The following is an 18281-nucleotide window of genomic DNA, read 5'->3' on the forward strand; positions in this document are numbered from 1 at the left end:
AGCTTCCCAGGTTTTTGTGACATGCACCTAGAATTGAGAACCATGGACATCATTCAAGCCTTATACACATGCCATGGTTGCGAGTGCAAGAAGCTAAACAATACTCAGAGATAAGGAAGAACTCTCAAAAGATTAAAAATATGAAGGGAATAATCTCAACAGAAGAATTGCAAGATAAATTTGAGAAAATCTCCCCAAAAGAGGAAGAAAGGAAGAGAAGATGAAAAAGTTAAGAAAATTGAGGGATCCGTCTGGGATATTCAACATCTGATTAGCAGAAGTTCCAGAAAGAACAGAGGGTAGAAAATTATCAAGAGACTATCCAGAACTAAGGCCCTAAGTTTCCAGATCAAAAGATCTGAGTGACCAGAGAAATTAATTTTAAAACAGACCCATGCCACCCTAATGTTTATAGGAGCAACGTCCACAATAGCCAAGATATGGAAAGATCCCAGATGTCCATTGACAGATGAATGAATAAAGAAGATGTGGTGTATATATATACAATGGAATGTTACTCAGCCATCAAAAAGAATGAAATCTTGCCATTTGCAAGGACGTGGATGGAACTAGAGAGTATTATGCTAAGCGAAATAAGTCAGAGAAAGACAAATACCATATGATTTCACTCATGTGGAATTTAAGAAACAAGACAGATGAACATAGGGGAAGGGAAGGAAAAATAAAAGATGAAAACAGAGTGGGAGGCAAACTATAAGAAACGCAACTATGGGAAACAAACAGGGTTGCTGGAGGGGAGGTGGATGGGGGGATGGGGTAACTGGGCGATGGGCATTAAGGAGGGCACTTGATGTAATGAGCACTGGGTTAACACCCAAATGCAACTGATGAATCACTAAATTCTACCCCAGTAACTAATAATACAGCATATATTAACTAAATTGAATTTAAATAAAGAATTTTTTAAAAATAAAAAAAATTAAGGGGTGCCTGGGTGGTTCGGTCGTTAAGTGTCTGCCTTCTGCTCAGGTCATGATCCCAGGGTCCTGAAATCGAGCCCCGCGTCGGGCTCCCTGCTTGGCAGGAAGCCTGCTTCTCCCTCTCCCACTCCCCCTGCTTGTGTTCCCTCTCTCACTGTGTCTCTGTCAAATAAATAAAAATCTTTAAAAAATTTTTTAAATAAAAAAACCCAGGCCAGACCCCACCATCATAACATCTCAGAACACTGTGGACAGACACAATCCAGAGAGAGAAGAAAAACAGGTGCCAAGGATTAGAAATTACAACAGCATTGGACCAACAGCATCACTAGAAACAGAGTGGAGCAATGCCCTCAAAATTCTGATTAAAAAATGATTTACAACCCAGAGTTCTGTTCCCAGCCAAACTATTAGTTAGTGTGAGAGTAAGGTAAATATTTTCAGACATATAAGATCACATGCATTTATCTGCCATGAACCCTTTCTCAGGAAGCTACCGAAGAATGTACATCAAAATAAGGGCATAAAGCAAAGAAAATAAGACATGGGGTTCAGGCAATTTGAGACTCCAACACCAGAGAGACAAAAGGGATACCTCAGGATGATGGTGAAGGGCCCAGGGCAGTAAACCTAGTGAGAAGTCCTAAACAGGGGAGAAGGATGTTTCCAAGTAGAAAAAAACTGATAGATTATTTGATGTATTTGAGTGGATTCAGAGAGATTTTTAGTTCTGCAACAAATTTAGGCATAATTTAATATTGGGGCATGGAAAACAAACAACGAAAAAGAAAAAGTAAACCTAAATTCCAGGAAATACAAAATTGTACAATAAAAAGCAAATCTAGGACATATCATGTGGCTCAGCTGTGCATAGTTTGTAGGCAAACTACTATAAACCCTGAATGGTGCTACAGCTGCTGGGGGAAGGGAAGGGTGATGAGGGGCAAGAGTCAAAGCCCGTTGGGGCGCCTGGGTGGCTCAGTCGGTTAAGTGTCTGCCTTCGGCTCAGGTCACCGTCCCAGGGACCTGGGATCTGGCCCCACATCGGGCTCCCTGCTCGGCGGGGGGCCTGCTTCTCCCTCTCCTGCTTCCCCTGCTTGTGTGCTCTCTCTCCCTGTGTCTCTCTTTGTCAAATAAATAAATTTAAAAAAAAAAAAAGCATCAAATTCCCTTAAAGAAATAAGAGGAAAACCATAGTGCTTAGAAACATCAAGGTAAGGGGTGCCTGGGTGGCTCAGCGGGTAAGCGTCCATCCAACTCTTGATTTCAGCTCAGGTCATGATCTCAGGGTTGTGACCTCAAACCGAGCTTGGGGCTCCGTGCTGGGCATGGAGCCTGCTTAAGATTCTTTCTCTCTTTCAAAAAAAAGAAAAGAAACATGAAGGTAAATATCAGAAGAAACAGCAATAAGCAGTTAAATTGTTATTTGACTTTTGTATGTTACCAGTATTATTTGGGTTAAATTTTGAGAGTTTGCAATAACCTAAAGCTATGCTTATAATATGATGTTAGTGCTTCTAGCCCTTTTCCAGTGAAATAACTGAAGAATGAGGAGAGTTTTCTAGAACTCCAGGGGGAATCTGGAGGGATAGATCAAAGAGAATCTGTTGCAAGCATAAATTATCTTTGACGTCTCCTACTATCTTTAAAAGTGTACACATATTTTGCATTCTGGTGGCTCTGTGGAGAATGCAGGACCTGAGTGGAATCCGGAGCCCAGTCAGCCAGGTGAGCACTGATGGTGGCCTAGGTGAGAGGATTAACTTGGGGTCCTTGCTGGGGGTGGGTGTAGGAGGGGGATTCCCAAGGAGAACATCAGAACTTGCTGAACTGGTGGGAGGGAAGGAAGGAGACCTCCAGGGGACTCCTAGGTGCTTGCTTGAGCAACCAGGTGCTGCCACTGATTGAGATGGGGAGCAATTTTGGAGGGGACGAGACCAACAATTTTGAAATGGTCTGCTTAATCTGGGCCTATTAGACATCAATGTGTCCGATATGTTGAACACACTGTTGAATACACAATTCTGTGGTGGACATACAGACTTGGGACCGTAAACCTGTGATTAAAGCCAAGGGCTTTACATGAATTCACCAGAGGGAAAGAGAGAGCGAAAGGAGCGAGGAAGGGTCTGAAGGCATCACCAGGGATACTTCACCTCTGGAGGTCTGCTCTGGGAGCAGACACTAGCAGAGAATGAGAAGGAGGGAGGCTCAGAGAGTCAATTGAGACAAAAGCCCTTTCAATTAGGATTTAGTTCAGCTGCAGAAAACTCAAAATAACTGTGGCTTAAACAAGATGAAAATTTATCCAGTCAGCAGTCCAGGGTTGGAATGGTGACTCCACAAAGTCGTCAGGGACCCAGGCTCTTTTCAGCTTTCATCTCCACCACCCCCAGGGTATAGCCTTTGTCCTTATGATCCGAGATAGCTGCTGGAGCCCCAGCCATCACACTCAGGTTTCAGGCAGCTGACGGAGGATGGGGGTACAGAAGGATGTACTCTTTCCCTTTAAGGAGAGTTCCCAGAAGCCCCACGTAGTACTTTCCACCCTCCCCCCGCCCCAAGAGCACTCTATGCCCTTATAACAACCAAGCAGGCTACTTGAGGGGTTTGAAGCAGGAGGAAGGGATGGCCCCAAGTCCAGGCCAGCGCGCTTCACAGGATTGTAGGTGGTGACTGATCATCTCGGGCCTGATTCCCACCTGGTCAAAGGTCTTGCTGTTGTAGACGCCCACCATGTCCGGTAGGATGATCTCGTCCCGCAACACTTATGTTTTATAGACAAAAGTTTTGTCATCTTGTCACTCTTAACTGCGGTGGAAGCTGGGAAATTAAGCTGGGTGTGTGGCTGCCCTAAGACATTCGGGGTTCTGTTCCAAGGGGGAGTAGCACCATAGTTGGGGGGGCGGGGGGGGCAACAGTCCGCAGTCAACGCCACAGAAGCCAAGAGAAGGAAGAACTTCAAGGAGAAAGTGGTTGGGAAGGGAGCGGAGGAGGTCTGTTTGCTGGTGAGAGAGGCGGAGGGGCCTCCAGGAGAGGGATGGCCCCCGGGCCCGGGGGAGGGCCGGCTTAGGCAAGCACAGGGCCAGCTAGTCCACTGCCCCCGAGGGGAGGCAGGGCGAGGGCTCAGGGGGCCGCGGGGTCGGAGGGCTGGAGCTGCACGGGGAAGCGTGGCCGGCTGGTTGGGCAGGGCCCAACGATCAACGGTCAACGATCTCATCTCGCACCATCTCTTGCAGGCAGGGGCGCAGCTTTCACCAGGACTGGGGTGTTGCCGGTCGTTCGGCAGAATGAGGGAGTTCTGGGCTGTGGGAAATAACAACTGGGGTGGGCTCTGGAGTGTGTGCTCGGCAGGAGAGAGTGGAGACAGTAGGGAAGTGATTGATAGAGGGTGGTGTTCCAAGGCCGGTGGGGAAGTGTGTGGTCGAGGCTGACAGCCGGGCAGTTGGGGGGCCAAGCTGACCTGGCGGAGTGACAGCGGGGAGGGCCGGGAGGGGACAGAGGGGTCTGAGAGGATTCAGAGAGTGACTGGACTGGTGACTGAAGGGGAGAGCCCGGCTGAGACCCGGTCAGGCTGGGGTGATGGACTGTGAGGGCAGGTGGGGATAAGCAGGAGGGGTGGATATTGGGGAAGATGGTGGCTTCACTTGGATGTGTTGAACCTGAGAAGCCTAAACATTCTGAGGCAACCTTCGCTCAGGAGGCAGGACCCAGACCTGAGGCCCTGAGGGAAAGTCAGGGCTGGAAGTAGGGATCTGGGAGTCACTGTCATATTGAAGGCACTGATGGGTGTGAATGGGAACATGACCCAGGATGACTTGAGTGCTGAGGAGAGATGAGGGCCATGGCAGGATGAGATCTCCTAGGTGCAGCCAGAGCCTGGAAAGGCTGATGGGAGGCAACCTCACCAGGGGACTGGCCAGCTCTGAAGGCCAGTGTGTGGGGAGGGCAGGGACTGTGAGGACATAGGAGGGGAGGGTAAGAGGAGCAACCCCGGCCCTATCATTCAGGGAGGGAGGGTGAGAGCTGAGCCTTTCCCCGGCTAGAGGGAAAGGAGGGGACAGAGGGAGCGAGGCACCATGTGGGCAGTGGGACTGGTGGTCATGGCCTATACTTCCCAGTGAAGCCAGAGAGACTTCAAGGACTGAGGGTAGGGCAGCCCCAGCCAGAGGCCTGGGGACCCCTGGGCGGGTTTCATTCCCTCTAATCTTTGGAAAATTCCACTTAGAGTTTGTAAACAGGAACAACCAATCCTCACTCAGAGATAATGACCCTGACTCAGACCTCAATCCTCCTGGGTCCTCCTAAATTGAGGCCCATTTTATAAGTGAGTTCATTGCCTTAAATAAGATACCACAGCACTGGGTACTAAAGTTGGTCCATCTGATTCCCGGCCCGAGCTCCATGCCCTCCTGGCCACTCACTGATACAGATCCTTGACCTCAGAGGCAGGTTCTGTTAGTGTCTCCAGGTGAAGAAATTGAGGCTCCAGGGGAAAAGAATGTGCTCAAAGTTTTCCAGTAAGAGGTAAAGCTACTTTGGACCCACATCTCTCTGCCACTGTGTAAAGGAACAGACAGAGGGGATAGAGCAGGAACCAAACACACAGTAAATGCTGCCCTTAAGGGGCTTGAAAGTTAGTGGGAGGGAGAAATAAAATCATTTTTGTAATAATTGTACGCCATATTAAATGTAAACCCACAATGAGATACCACTGCACACCCACCAGAGTGGCTAAAATTAGAACAACTGACAACACCAAATGTTGGCAAAGATACAGAGCTACGACAACTCCCATATAATGTTGATAGGAATCTAAAATGGAACCACTACTCTAGAAAAAGATCTGGAGGGGCGCCTGGGTGGCTTAGTTGTTAAGCGTCTGCCTTCGGCTCAGGTCATGATCCCAGGGTTCCAGGATCGAGCCCCACATCGGGCTCCCTGCTCCGCGGGAAGCCTGCTTCTCCCTCTCCCACTCCCCCTGCTTGTGTCCCTGCTCTTGCTAACTGTCAAATAAAATCTTAAAAAAAGGAAAAAGAAAAAGATCTGGTAACTTATAAAACCAAACACACACCTACCCCATAAACCAGCAATTCCACTCCTAGATATTTGTCCAAGTGAAATAAAATGAGTATGTCCACACAAAGACTGTTATAGGTATGTTCATAGTATCTTTTATTACAATCGCCAAAAGCTGGACAGTCCAGGTGTCCATCGGTAGGAGAATGGATAACCAAACTGTGGTGCATCCATACAATGGAAACTACTCAGCAATATAAAGAAATGGTCTACTTGTATCTGCAACTACATGTTCTGCAACAACAAAAGCATGTACTGTATGGTTCTGTTTCTATGAAGTTCTAGACCAGGTCAGACCAATCTATGGTGAAAAAGTCCAATGGTGGTTGCGTCTGGAGGTGAGGGTGGAAATGGACTGAGAAGGGGCAAGAGGGAACTTTCTAAAAAGGTGATGGTAGTGTTCTGTTTCTTTGCAGGAGTTTGGGTTGCACAGATGCCAAAATGCCTCAAACACACACTTAAAATCTGTGCTTAGTTCTATGTAAATTTTATCCCTGTAAGGAAAAAAAAAAATAACCAAAACCACACATTGATATGGATGTGAAGGGTTTAGAGATAAAGTGAACTGATGTCGGGCGCCTGGGTGGCTCAGTTGGTTGAGCGACTGCCTTCGGCTCAGGTCATGATCCTGGAGTCCCGGGATCGAGTCCCGCATCAGGGTCCCTGCTTGGCGGGGAGTCTGCTTCTCCCTCTGACCCTCCCCCCCCTCATGCTCTCTCTCTCAAATAAATAAATAAATAAATAATCTTAAAAAAAAAAAGTGAACTGATGTCTGCAACTTACTGGTTTTTTTCCTTTTTTCTATTGAGACATAATTGACATACAACATTTATATTACTTTTTGGTATACAACATAATGATTCAACATTTGTATATATTATGAAATGATCACCGTTTAAGTTTGGTTAACAACTATTAGCATACATAGTTAGAAAAATTGTTTTTCTTGTGATGGGAACTTTTAAGATCTACTCTTTAGCAACTTTCAAATATACACAAATATACATTCCTAACCCTAGTCACCGTGCTGTACGTTACATCCCCTTGACTTCCTCCCCACCGCCCGGCCGAGGTGGGGCTCGATCTCATGACCCAGAGATCATGACCTGAGCTGAAACCAAGAATCAGATGCCCAACCGAGCCACCCAGGTGGACCCCCCCTTGACTTACTTATAACTGAAAGTGTGTGCCTTTTGACCCCTTTCACTCCTTTTGCCCCACGCCACTTCCCAGCCTATGGCAACCATTAATCTGTTCTCTGTGTCTATGAGCTTGTTTGTTTTTTTAGATTTCATGTGTCAGTGAGATCATGGTCCATCAATGTTGTCACAAATGGCAAGATTTCATTCTTTTTTATGGATTAATATTCCTGTGTGTGTGCCACATTTTCTTTATTCATCTATCAATGGACACTTAGGTTGTTTCCATATCTTGGCTATTGTAAATAATGCTGCAATAAACATAGGGTTGCATATAACTTTTCTAGAGATCTTGTTTCCTTCAGATAAACACTCAGAGGTGGAATTGCTAGGTTCCTATTTTTAATTTTTTGAGGAAACTCCATACTGTTTTCCACAGTGACTGCACAAATTTACCTTCCCACCAATAGTACACGAGTGTTCCCTTTTCTCCACATCCTTGCCAACACTTGTTTCTTACGTTGATGATAGGTAGTCAGGTGTGAAGTGGTATCTCGTTGTGGTTTTGATTTGCATTTCCCTGCTGATTAGTGATGTTGAGCATCTTTTCATGTGTCTAGTGGCCTTCTGTATATCTTTTTTGGACAAGTGTCTATTCAGATCCTCTAATGATTTTTAATTTTTTAATTTTTTATTTTTTTTAAAGATTTTATTTATTTATTTGACAGAGAGAGACACAGCGAGAGAAGGAACACAAGCAGGGGGAGCGGAAGAGGGGGAAGCAGGCTTCCCATGGAGCAGGGAGCTCGATGTGGGGCTCGATCCCAGGACCCTGGGATCACGACCTGAGCCAAAGGCAGATACTTAAAGGCTGAGCCACCCAGGTGCCCCCTAATGATTTTTTAATCAGATTGGGGGTTTTGGTTTTTTTGCTATTGAGTTGTATGAGTTCTTTATATACTTTGAATATTCGCCCCTTATCAAATATATGACTTGCAAATATTTTCTTTTTTTAAAAAAAATTTTATATATCTGTGAGAGACAGCACAAGCGGGGGAAGGAGCAGAGGAAGAAGCAGACTCCCGCTGAGCAAGGAGCCCGATGTGGGGCTCAATCCCAGGACCCTTGGATCATGACCTGAGCCAAAGGCAGACGCTTAACCGACTGAGCCACCCAGGTGTCCTGCAAATATTTTCTCCTATTTGGTAGTAGTCTTTTTATTGTGTTGATCGTTCCTTTGCTGTGCAGAAGCTTTTTAGCTTGATATAGTCCCACTTGTTTATTTTTGCTTTTGTTGCCTCTGCTTTTGGTATCAAATCCCAAAATCATCACCAAGACCAATGTCAAGGAGCTTACCACCTATGCTTTCTTATAGTTTTATGGTTTCAGGTCTTACATTCAAATCTTTAATCCATTTTGAATTAGTTTTCATTGCAGTATAAGTAGTGGTCCAGTTTTCCCATCATCATTTACTAAAGAGACTGTCCTTTCCTCCACTGTGTATTCTTGGCTTCTTTGTTATAAATTACTCATATATTTGCATGGGCTTATTTCTGGGATCTCTGTTCTACTCCACTGATCTATGTGTTTTGAATGCCAATACCATACTGTTTTGATTACTATAGCTTTGTAATATAGTTTGAAATCAGGAAGTGTGATGCCTCCAGCTTTGTTCTTCTTTCTCAAGATTGCTTTGGCTATTCAGGATCTTTTGTGGTTCCATACAAATCTTAGGATTGTTTGTTCTATTTCTGTGAAAAATGCCATTGGAATTTTAACAGGGATTGCATTGAATCTGTAGATTGCTTTGTGTATAGAGACCTTTTTTTTTTTTAAAGATTTTATTTATTCATTTGAGACACAGAGATACAGAGAGAGAGAGCATGAGCAGGGAGAGAGGCAGAGGGAGAAGGAGAAGCAGGCTCCCTGCTGAGCCAGGAGCCTGATGTGGGGCTCGATCCCAGGACCCTGGAATCATGACCTGAGCCGAAGGCAGATGCTTAACATCTGAGCCACCCAGGCGCCCCATATAGAGACCTTTTAATACTAATTTTTCTAATCCATGAGTACAGAATATCCATTTATTCATGTCTTCGATTTCTTTCATCAATGTCCTATGATTTTTAGTATACAAGTCTTTCACCTCCTTTGTTAAATTTATTCCTAGGTATTTTTTTCTTTTTTGATGCAATTTTAAATGGGATTATTTTCTTGATTTCTCTTATAGTTCATTATTAGCATATAGAAACACAACAGATATTTTTTAAGATTTTATTTATTTGACAGAGAGATCACAAGTAGGCAGGCAGATGGAGAGGGAGCAGCAGACGCCCTGCTGAGCAGGGATCCCAATATGGGGCTCGATCTCAGGACACTGGGATCATGACCTGAGGTGAAGGCAGACGCTTAACTGAGCGAGCCACCCAGGTGCCCCGAAACGCAACAGATTTTTTTTTTTTTTTAAAGATTTTATTTATTTATTTGAGACAGAGAGAATGAGAGAGACAGAGAGCATGAGAGGGAGGAGGGTCAGAGGGAGAAGCAGACTCTCTGCTGAGCAGGGAGCCCGATGCGGGACTCGATCCCGGGACTCCAGGATCATGACCTGAGCCGAAGGCAGTCGCTTAACCAACTGAGCCACCCAGGCGCCCAACACAACAGATTTTTATATATTGATTTTGTATCTTGCAACTTTACTGAATTTATGAGTTCTAACAGTTTTTTGGTAGAGTCTCTGGGGCTTTTTATATATATAATACCCTGTCATCAGGGGTGCCTGGGTTGCTCAGTCAGTTAAGCATCTGCCTTCAGCTCAGGTCATGATCCCAGGGTCCTGAGATCGAGCCCCACATCGGGCTCCCTGCTTAGTGGGGAGTCTGCTTCTCCCTCTCCCTTTGCTTGCTGCTCCCCCTGCTTGTGCTGTCAAGTAAATAAATAACTCTTTTAAAAAATAATATCCTGTCATCTGCAGATAGTGACAGTTTTACTCTTCCTTTCTGATTTAGATGCCTTTTATTTCTTGCATAATTGCTCTGGCTAGAACTTCCAAGACAGTGTTGAATGAAAGTGGTAAGAGTGGGCATCTTTGTCTTATTCCTGATCTTTTTTTTGGGGGGGGGGGTCCTTTTTTTAAATTTAAATTCAATTAATTAACATAGAGTGTATTATTAGTTTGAGAGGTAGAGTTCAGTGGTTCATCAGTTGCATAGAACACCCAGTGCTCATTCCATCACGTGCCTTCCTTCATGCCCATTACCCAGTTACCCCATCCCCCCCTCCCCTCCAGCAACCCTCAGTTTCTTTCCTATGCTTAAGAGTCTCTTATGGTTTGTCTCCCTCTCTGCTTTCATCTTGCCTTGTTCCTGATCTTAAAGGAAAAGCTTTCAACTTTTTACTGTTGAGTATGTCAGTGTTAGCTTGTCATATATGTAGCCTTTATTATGTTGAGATACGTTTCTTCTATAACCACTTTGTTGAGTGTTCTTGTCATAAATGAACGTTGGATTGCAACTTATTCTGAAATGCATAAAAAAGATGGATAGATGGATGTACAGATGATAAAGCAAATAGAACAAGCATTAAGTGTAGAATGTAACTGGTGGGTATATTGGTGATCGCTGGACAATGACTTCCAGTGTTCCATGTACCTGAAAACCTGCATAATGCTTAGAAAAATTACATTGCATATTAGAAGGTGATAACTGTTCTGGCAAAAAATTAAGCAAGGCATTGGGAGGGAGGATAGGAGTGATTGGAGTGGGGCTGCAACAGTAAGTAAAATCATTTAGGAAAGCCTCCCTGAGGAGACCTGGAAAATGAGATTGTGAGCCACACAGAGATCTTGGGGAAGAATGTTCCTGGCAAAGGGAACAGCAAGTACAGAAAAGCCCTGGGGCGCAAGTATGTCTGGGGTTCCCAGAAGAGCGAGGAGGCCAGTGTAGCTGAAGCCAAGAGGGTGAGGGTAGATGAGACCCCAGGAGTAGCAGGAAGGGAGATGGCACAGTCCTCATGGGCCACTGTGGAGCTTTTTTTGCTCTGAATGAGTGGGGCACAGAAACCGTGGACCCAACTCCTGTGTGCACAGGGAAGCCGCCGTCAGTGTAGGGAGACCAGATGGAGGCTTGCAAAACCAAAGCCAGGAGACCAGAGGGGAGCCACTGGCAGTGGTCAAGCAAGCAATGATGGCAGCTCTGGCCTGGGGGTTGTGGTGGGAGTGGTGAGAACTGGTCCGATTCTGGAGCTATTTTGAAATGTGGGCCAGCAGGGTTTGAGCATGGATCGGATGTGTGGGTAGTGAAAGAAAGAAAGGCGTCAAAGATGACCGTTGGAGACAGGGAAGATTACAATGGGAGCACATTTTAGAGGAAGAGCGTAGGTTCATTTAGGGGAAGCTAAATTTGAGATGTCTCCTAGACATTCAAGTAGAGACCTGGAGTAGACCAGACCTTTGGATTCGAGGGAGATGGGGGAGAGGAGGAAGCGGTGGGGAGAGAAACCAGAAGACTGGAAGAAGGAGTGTTAGGCCTGCTGACAGGTCAGGTAAGAGGAAGAGTGAGCACAGACCTTGGGATTTGGGGGTTGGGCCCCTCCCCCACTGTAGCCTCAATCCAGGGTTTAGTCAGACAAAAGAGAGGAGTAACCACTTCCCCAAGGCCATGGCTGATCTAGTTCTTTCAGCTGCACTTAACAGCTCTGACCACACTGTCCTGTAACTTTGTGAGATTTGTCCATTTTGACATAGCTTTAGATCAAGAGTCTGTGAACTAAGGCCTCAGGCCAGATCTATTTTAGCAAATAAAGTTTTATTGGGACACAACCATGTTCATTTGGGCCCCAAGGCTGCTTCCACACTGCAACAGAATTGAGTAGTTGCTGGGGATCAAAAGGCCTGCAAAGCCAAACATATTTACTGTCTGGCCTTTTCAAGGGGAAGTTTGCTGACCCCTTCTCTCTCACGGTATTTTGCTCTGTTAAAGGAATACCCAAGATATTCAGTAGGACATTTAGGTAGCCCCAGTTTTTTTGCTATTATGAAAATGCTCCAATTAAACATACTTAACTGTGTTCCCTTGAGCTCATATGGTACACAGCAAGTGGAATTCCTGGTCTGTAGGATATAAGCATCTTCAGTTTCAGTAGATTTTGCCAAATTGCTCTTTAGTGTGGCTGAAAAGATTTACACTCCCATCAGCAGTGTGGAGAGTTCCTATTTTCCCCATCTTTCTCTAAAACATGGTATGATATTAGTTCATATTAGTTAGCAGTCTTCTATTGTTCATGGTTCCTCTGCATCTTCTGGCTGTGAGTGATAGTTATGCTTCCCCTTTCTTTCTCTTGGCTTGGTGCTCTAGCTGGGACCTTGCTACAATGTTGCAATGTGTTCAATGACAAAATTCAAAATTTTGTTCCTGGCTTTAAAGGGAATAATGCTTAACATTTTTACCATATAGTATGGTGTTTTACCATAAAGTATGATGTTTGCTGCAGGGTTTTTTGGGGGGGGCGGGGGAGAAGTCACCTAGAAAACCAGCTGGATTATTATTATTATTTTTTTTTTAGGTATATGGCTACTCATTTGTCTATTTCTTTTTGAATTAGTCCTGGCAAATTATCTTTTTCTAGAAAATTGTCCATTTCATCTAAGTTTTAAATTGACTGGCATAAAGTTTATAACATTCTTATTTTTTTAAAGATTTTATTTATTTGACAGAGAGAAAGCACAAGTAGGCAGAGAGGAGGCAGAGAGGGAGAGGGAGAAGCAGGCTCCCCTCTGAGCAAGGAGCCCGATGTGGGACTCGATCCAGGACCCTGGGATCATGACCTGAGCCGAAGGCAGATGCTTAACTGACTGAGCCACCCAAGCACCCCTATAACATTCTTATCATTTCTGCTAGAAATGATAGTTATGTCCATTTTGCACATTAATGTTCATTTTATTGGTCTCTTCAAAGATCCCATTTTGTTTTGTGGTCCATCCTAGTGTTTTTGTTTTCTATTTCAATTTCTGCTCTTCATGATTATCTTCTTTCCATTTTCTTTGGGTTGATACTATTACTCCTTTTAAAAGTTCTTTAGGGGCACCTGGGTGGCTCAGTCGGTTAAGCATCTCAGTCTTGATTTCAGCTCAGGTCATGATCGGGGTCATGAGATCAGCCCGAGTAAGTCTCTGCACTCAGTGGGGAGTCTGCTGGAGATTCTCTCTCTCCCTCTGCCCCTACACCCCACACTCTAATTTGAGAGTGTGTGTGCACACAAGCAGGGGGAGGGGGAGAGAGGGGGAGAGGGAAGGAGGTAGGGAGGGGGGTAGAGAGAATGAATCTCCAGCAGACTCCCAGCTGAGTGCAGAGCCCAACATGGGGCTCAGTAGCAAGACCCTGAGATCATGACCTGGGCTGAAACCATGAGTCAGCTGCTCAACCAACTGAGCCACCCAGGTGCCCCTCTAATAAAGAAATCTTTTTTTTTTTTTTTTAGATTTTATTTATTTGAGTGTGCAAGCAGGAGGTGGGGCAGAGGGAGAATTGCAAGCAGACTGCACCCAGTGTGGAGCTCCATCCCATGACCCCAAGATCATGACCTGAGCAGAAATCAAGAGCTAGACGCTTAACCGACTGAACCATCCGGGTGCCCCTGATAAATAATTTAACACTCTGCTTGTAAATTTTCTGTATTTCTTACCTACTATAATAAGGCTATAAATCTGCCAAATGATGCTTTCAGTTGCCTTCCCCCTACCATGAGTTTTTATATGTATTCTCATTTTTTTTATCTAAATAGTTTTCATTTCTACAGAATTTCTCTTTGAGTAAAAAGCTTTTTAGATGTTTAAACGTCCAAACATTTGGGGTTTACTTGGCTCGGTCTGTGGTCACAGAAATATGGTCTCCATGAAATGGACGGGCTATTTGATACCTTTGAGATTTATCTTGGGGCGATTTTTAGGTCATTTTTTTGGTAAATGTTTCTTGTGTGCTTAAAAGTAACAATATTGGGTTCACGGTTCTATCAGGGTTCATTAATATTTTCTATATCCTTTTTTTGGCTGTTGGGTCAATCAGTTACTGAAAAAGGTCTTAAATCTCTCACTGTGATGGAAGATCTGGCAATTTCTCCTTGTATCCTATCACTTTCGTTTTATACATTTTCAGTCTTTTAAACCTCTAACTTGTATATTTTACAAGAGTTGTTATGTCTTCCTAAAAGTTGTACTTTTCATCATTTTGTGGTCACCCTCTTTATCTCTAATAATGTCTTTTTTTTTTTTTTTTTAAGATTTTATTTATTTATCTGACAGAGAGAGTGCATAAGCAGGGGGAGCAGCAGAGGGAGAGAGAGAGAAGCAGGCTTCCTGCTGAGCAGGGAGCCCGATGTGGGGCTCCATCCCAGGACCCTGGGGTCACGACCTGAGCCGAAGGCAGACGCTCAACCGACTGAGCCACCCAGGCGCCCTCTAATAATGTCTTTTGTCTTAAAGCCTATTTTGTCTGATTTTGCTATAGATACACCTTCTGGTTAGCTTTTCTCTAGTATACCTTTTCCCATCATTTTACTGTTGGTGCACTTATGTTTTTCTTATTTTAAAGATTTTATTTCTTTGATAGAGCACAAGCAGGGGGAGTGGCAGGCAGAGGCAGAGAGAGAAGCAGGCTCCCTGTAGAGCAAGGGAAGCCCGATGTGGGACTCGATCCCAGGACCCCAGGATCATGACCTGAGCCGAAGGCAGTCGCTTAACCAACTGAGCCACCCAGGCGCCTGGTGCACTTACATTTTAAATGTCCTCTTGTAAACAGCATGTAGAGCTGCATTTTATTTTCCTTGGCCAGTCTGATCATCTGTTTTAATAGATGAATGTAAAACCCTTTTTTACCTCTGGCTTTTGTATCCTATACCGTTTTTTACTACCTTTTTCTCCTTTCTGCATTGGCAGTTACACTTTCCATTTTTTTTTTTTAATTTTTATTTATTCATGAGAGACAGAGAGAGAGAGAGGCAGAGGGAGAAGCAGGCTCCCAAGGAGCAAGGAGCCCGATGCGGAACTCGATCCCAGGACCCTGAGATCATGACCTGAGCCGAAGGCAGACGCTTAACCATCTGAGCCACCCAGGCGCCCTACACTTTCCATTTTTTAAAAAAATATTTATTCATCCGACAGAGAGCACACAAGCAGGGGCAGTGGCAGGCAGAAGGAGAGGGAGAAGCAGACTCCCCACCGAGCAGGGAGCCCCACGCGGGGCTCGATCCCAGGACTCTGGGATCATGACCTGAGCCAAAGGCAGACATTTAACCAACTGAGCCACCCAGGTGCCCCTATACTTTCCATTCTTTTAATGATCCCTCATAAGTGTCTGAAACACACACTTGGATATACAAAGCTGGACAATTACCAGTATCTTTATCCTGCTCCCCTTAAATAAGAGCACTTGAACTGATTACCCTCCTCAGTCTGACATGTTGCTGTGTCCTCTCATTCTGTACTCCACAAATTGGATCATCACTGTTCATGTTCCATGGTGTTTTAGATCTACTTACATGTTTACCAGTCGAGCTGCTCACCATTTTCCTATCTTCTCTTTAGAGTTCTGCAAATTCATTACAAAGTGCCAAGATGCTACTTTTGTTTATCCTGCTCTGGATTTTCTGTGAGGATCCTGGTCTTTAATCAAGTTTGGAAGCTCTTCAGGAACTGCCTCCCACTTTTTTTCTCCCTCCTGGAATTCTGACGGACCTGTCCTTTCACCTTTTACATTGTCCATCACCTTGTTTCTCTGGTGAGTAGCTTCTGCTCTCTCCTCCAGCTCAGTGACTTACCTTCTGCTGTGTCTAATCTACTTTCTGGTCTCATCCTTTGAGACCTGAATTTCAATGGTTTTTCTAATTCTAGAAATTCCTTTTAAAACCTGTGATTCTTTTTCGCATCTCGCTCTTTCTTGTTTTAATTCCACCCCCCACACCCTAGCTTTTTTTCCTGTAACCATGAGCTCCACGAAGGTGGGGAGGTCTTTAGGTTCGCACCATCTCTGGAAGGGAACAGACTCGGAGTGTGCTGTGGGATGACTTAACACCAGTGGGAACGGAGACCGCTGAGCCCCAGACTGGCCTGCGCGCAGCGAGTCAGCCCTCCCAACCGCCCGCAGCCCCGCCAGTCTCTCAGCCCCGGCCTCGGGGGAGAGGGGCCGGGAGCCCATGACGTCACGGGACTGTGACGCGCCGGGGAGCCCCGCCCCTTCGCGGCGCTTGCCCGGAGTCCAGCTCTCTGCGCCGTGACGTCACGGGTCCGGGCGGGCGGGTTTTGCGTCGGCCCAATGGGAGCGGCGCGCCGGCCTCCCCTTTAAGGAATGTTGTGACCTGACGTCACCCGGGCGAGTTACCTCCCCGAGCCACCGCCGCCAGGCTCAGCTCACAGCCCCGGAGCCCTTGAGCGCGGCGGAGCCCCCGAACCTCAGAGCCCCCAGCCGCGCGCCCCGGAGCCCCGGCCTGCGCGCCCCGCCGGGCTCGCGCGATGCCCTCAGACCGGCCTTTCAAGCAGCGGCGGACCTTCGGTGAGGCCCGGCGGGTGGTCAGCGGGCGCGGGGTGGGGGCGCCGCGACTGACCCGGACTGCCGCAGGCGACGTCAGCCCCGTGACGTCAGACTCGGGCTAGAGCCCCGGGCCGGGAGGCAGGTTCAGGCCTGGGCCGGGGCCTCGCCTCGGAGCCCGCGGGTGCCAGGCCCTGGGGCCTGACGGCCCTGGGGGCGGGGGCTCGGGGGGGCGGGGCCGGGGCCGGGCGGGGCGAACGGCGAGCGGGACCTCTCTCGCCTCACTGCCCGCCCACTGTCCGCAGCCGACCGCTGTAAGGAGGTGCAGCAGATCCGCGACCAGCACCCCAGCAAGATCCCGGTGAGTCCCGCCGCCCCCTCCCATCCCCGCGGCCCCCGGCCCCGCCCGGCTCACGCATCCCCCGCCCCACCCCTAGGTGATCATCGAGCGCTACAAGGGTGAGAAGCAGCTGCCGGTCCTGGACAAGACCAAGTTCCTGGTCCCAGACCATGTCAACATGAGCGAGTTGGTCAAGATCATCCGGTGTGTGGGCAGCAGCAGTCAGAGGGGGCTCGGGTCCTTTTGGGGATGGCGGGGCCCTGGCTGGGCCGGGCCTTGAATCCCTGTTTTGGGGAGGTTGGGAAAGGTCAAGGTCGGGGCTGGGGTCAGTGGCAGGTCAGAGGTGAGGGCTTATAGAAGGGCCTGGGATGGGTGTGAAGCTGCCTCAGAATCCTTTTGGAGAGAGGGAGGTGGGGGGTCAGGGCTCCACCCACCCAGCAGCCAGGCCCCCTCACTGTAGGCTTGCTCTTCTGCCCACCCCAGGCGCCGCCTGCAGCTGAACCCCACGCAGGCCTTCTTCCTGCTGGTGAACCAGCACAGCATGGTGAGCGTGTCCACACCCATTGCGGACATCTATGAGCAGGAGAAGGACGACGATGGCTTCCTCTACATGGTCTACGCCTCCCAGGAAACCTTCGGCTTCTGAGCCAGCAGTAGGGGGGGAGGGGGTTGGCCTGGGCATGGGGGGGGGGGCGGTTAGGGCCCTGTCAGGCTCTGCCCAGGGAGCTCCTGGCTCCTGAACTGAACTGCCTCTGCCCGAGATGGGCTAGGCAGAGATGCTGCCCCCCCCCGCCCCCCCAGCCAGGGGGCACCAACCACACCTACTCTGCCCCTGGGTGGATCCTGGGCCATTGTTAGGGTTGTCCCCATGGGTGCTGGCTGGGATGGGGGAGGGTAGGGAACAGCCCCCAGCACCCCTGCTCGGTGTGATTTGTCTTTTTTTTAGGCCCCTGCCCAACTGCCCCTCCCTCACCTGAGGCGCTGCCCCCCTGCCTGGACCTGCCCACCCCTGAAGGACTGGCCCCTGGCTCACCTGGTGTTGACATGGTGTATGGATCTGTGGTCACTGTCCCTCTGCAGAATAAAGATTGCTCAGGCCTGCCTGGCCCTTTGCCTCCAGCTGCTTGGGGTGAGGGGAGGGCTGCCAGCGGGGCTGTCTCACACCGGTCTCAGCTCGCCACGGAACAGACTTGTGTGCTGTGGACCTGGGGTTCATTCTGGAAACCCACACCAGTATGTAGTATATGGGGGTGGTGGTCAAGGCCAA

The 18281-nt window shown here is 47.5% G+C and overlaps 2 protein-coding genes across 3 annotated transcripts in view; both read left to right on the top strand.

The window, feature by feature from the left end:
- DYNLRB1 (dynein light chain roadblock-type 1) overlaps nt 1–16046 on the top strand; it is a 40940-nt gene extending 24894 nt beyond the window's left edge. The window contains exon 4 of the mRNA XM_035006152.1: nt 15735–16046. Coding sequence (XP_034862043.1) covers nt 15735–15802 — 68 coding nt within the window. The 3' untranslated portion in view covers nt 15803–16046. The remainder of the gene's footprint in view (nt 1–15734) is intronic.
- Nucleotides 16047–16431: 385 nt separating this feature from the next.
- On the top strand, nt 16432–18121 carry MAP1LC3A (microtubule associated protein 1 light chain 3 alpha). Of its 2 annotated transcripts, XM_035006151.1 has the most exons (5): nt 16432–16698; nt 16980–17035; nt 17112–17218; nt 17498–17667; nt 17961–18121. In XM_035006151.1, the coding sequence occupies exons 1-4, from the start codon at nt 16659–16661 to the stop codon at nt 17658–17660; spliced, it is 366 nt and encodes a 121-aa protein (XP_034862042.1). In that variant the 5' UTR covers nt 16432–16658; the 3' UTR covers nt 17661–17667; nt 17961–18121. The 2 variants fall into 2 exon arrangements, with proteins under 2 accessions (XP_034862042.1, XP_034862041.1); XM_035006150.1 differs by having other exon boundaries at nt 17498–18121.
- The last annotated feature ends 160 nt before the right edge of the window (nt 18122–18281 follow it).

Source organism: Mirounga leonina, unplaced genomic scaffold (genome assembly GCF_011800145.1).
Source record: "Mirounga leonina isolate KUSES-001 unplaced genomic scaffold, KU_Mleo_1.0 Mir_150, whole genome shotgun sequence".
NCBI lineage: Eukaryota > Metazoa > Chordata > Mammalia > Carnivora > Phocidae > Mirounga > Mirounga leonina.

Coding starts and splice junctions, on each gene's coding strand:
- MAP1LC3A (XM_035006150.1), top strand. CDS start 16,659: ATGCCCTCAGACCGGCCTTTCAAGCAGCGGCGGACCTTCG. Junction 17,036..17,111: donor AGCACCCCAGCAAGATCCCG/GTGAGTCCCGCC, acceptor CCCCACCCCTAG/GTGATCATCGAGCGCTACAA. Junction 17,219..17,497: donor GAGTTGGTCAAGATCATCCG/GTGTGTGGGCAG, acceptor TGCCCACCCCAG/GCGCCGCCTGCAGCTGAACC.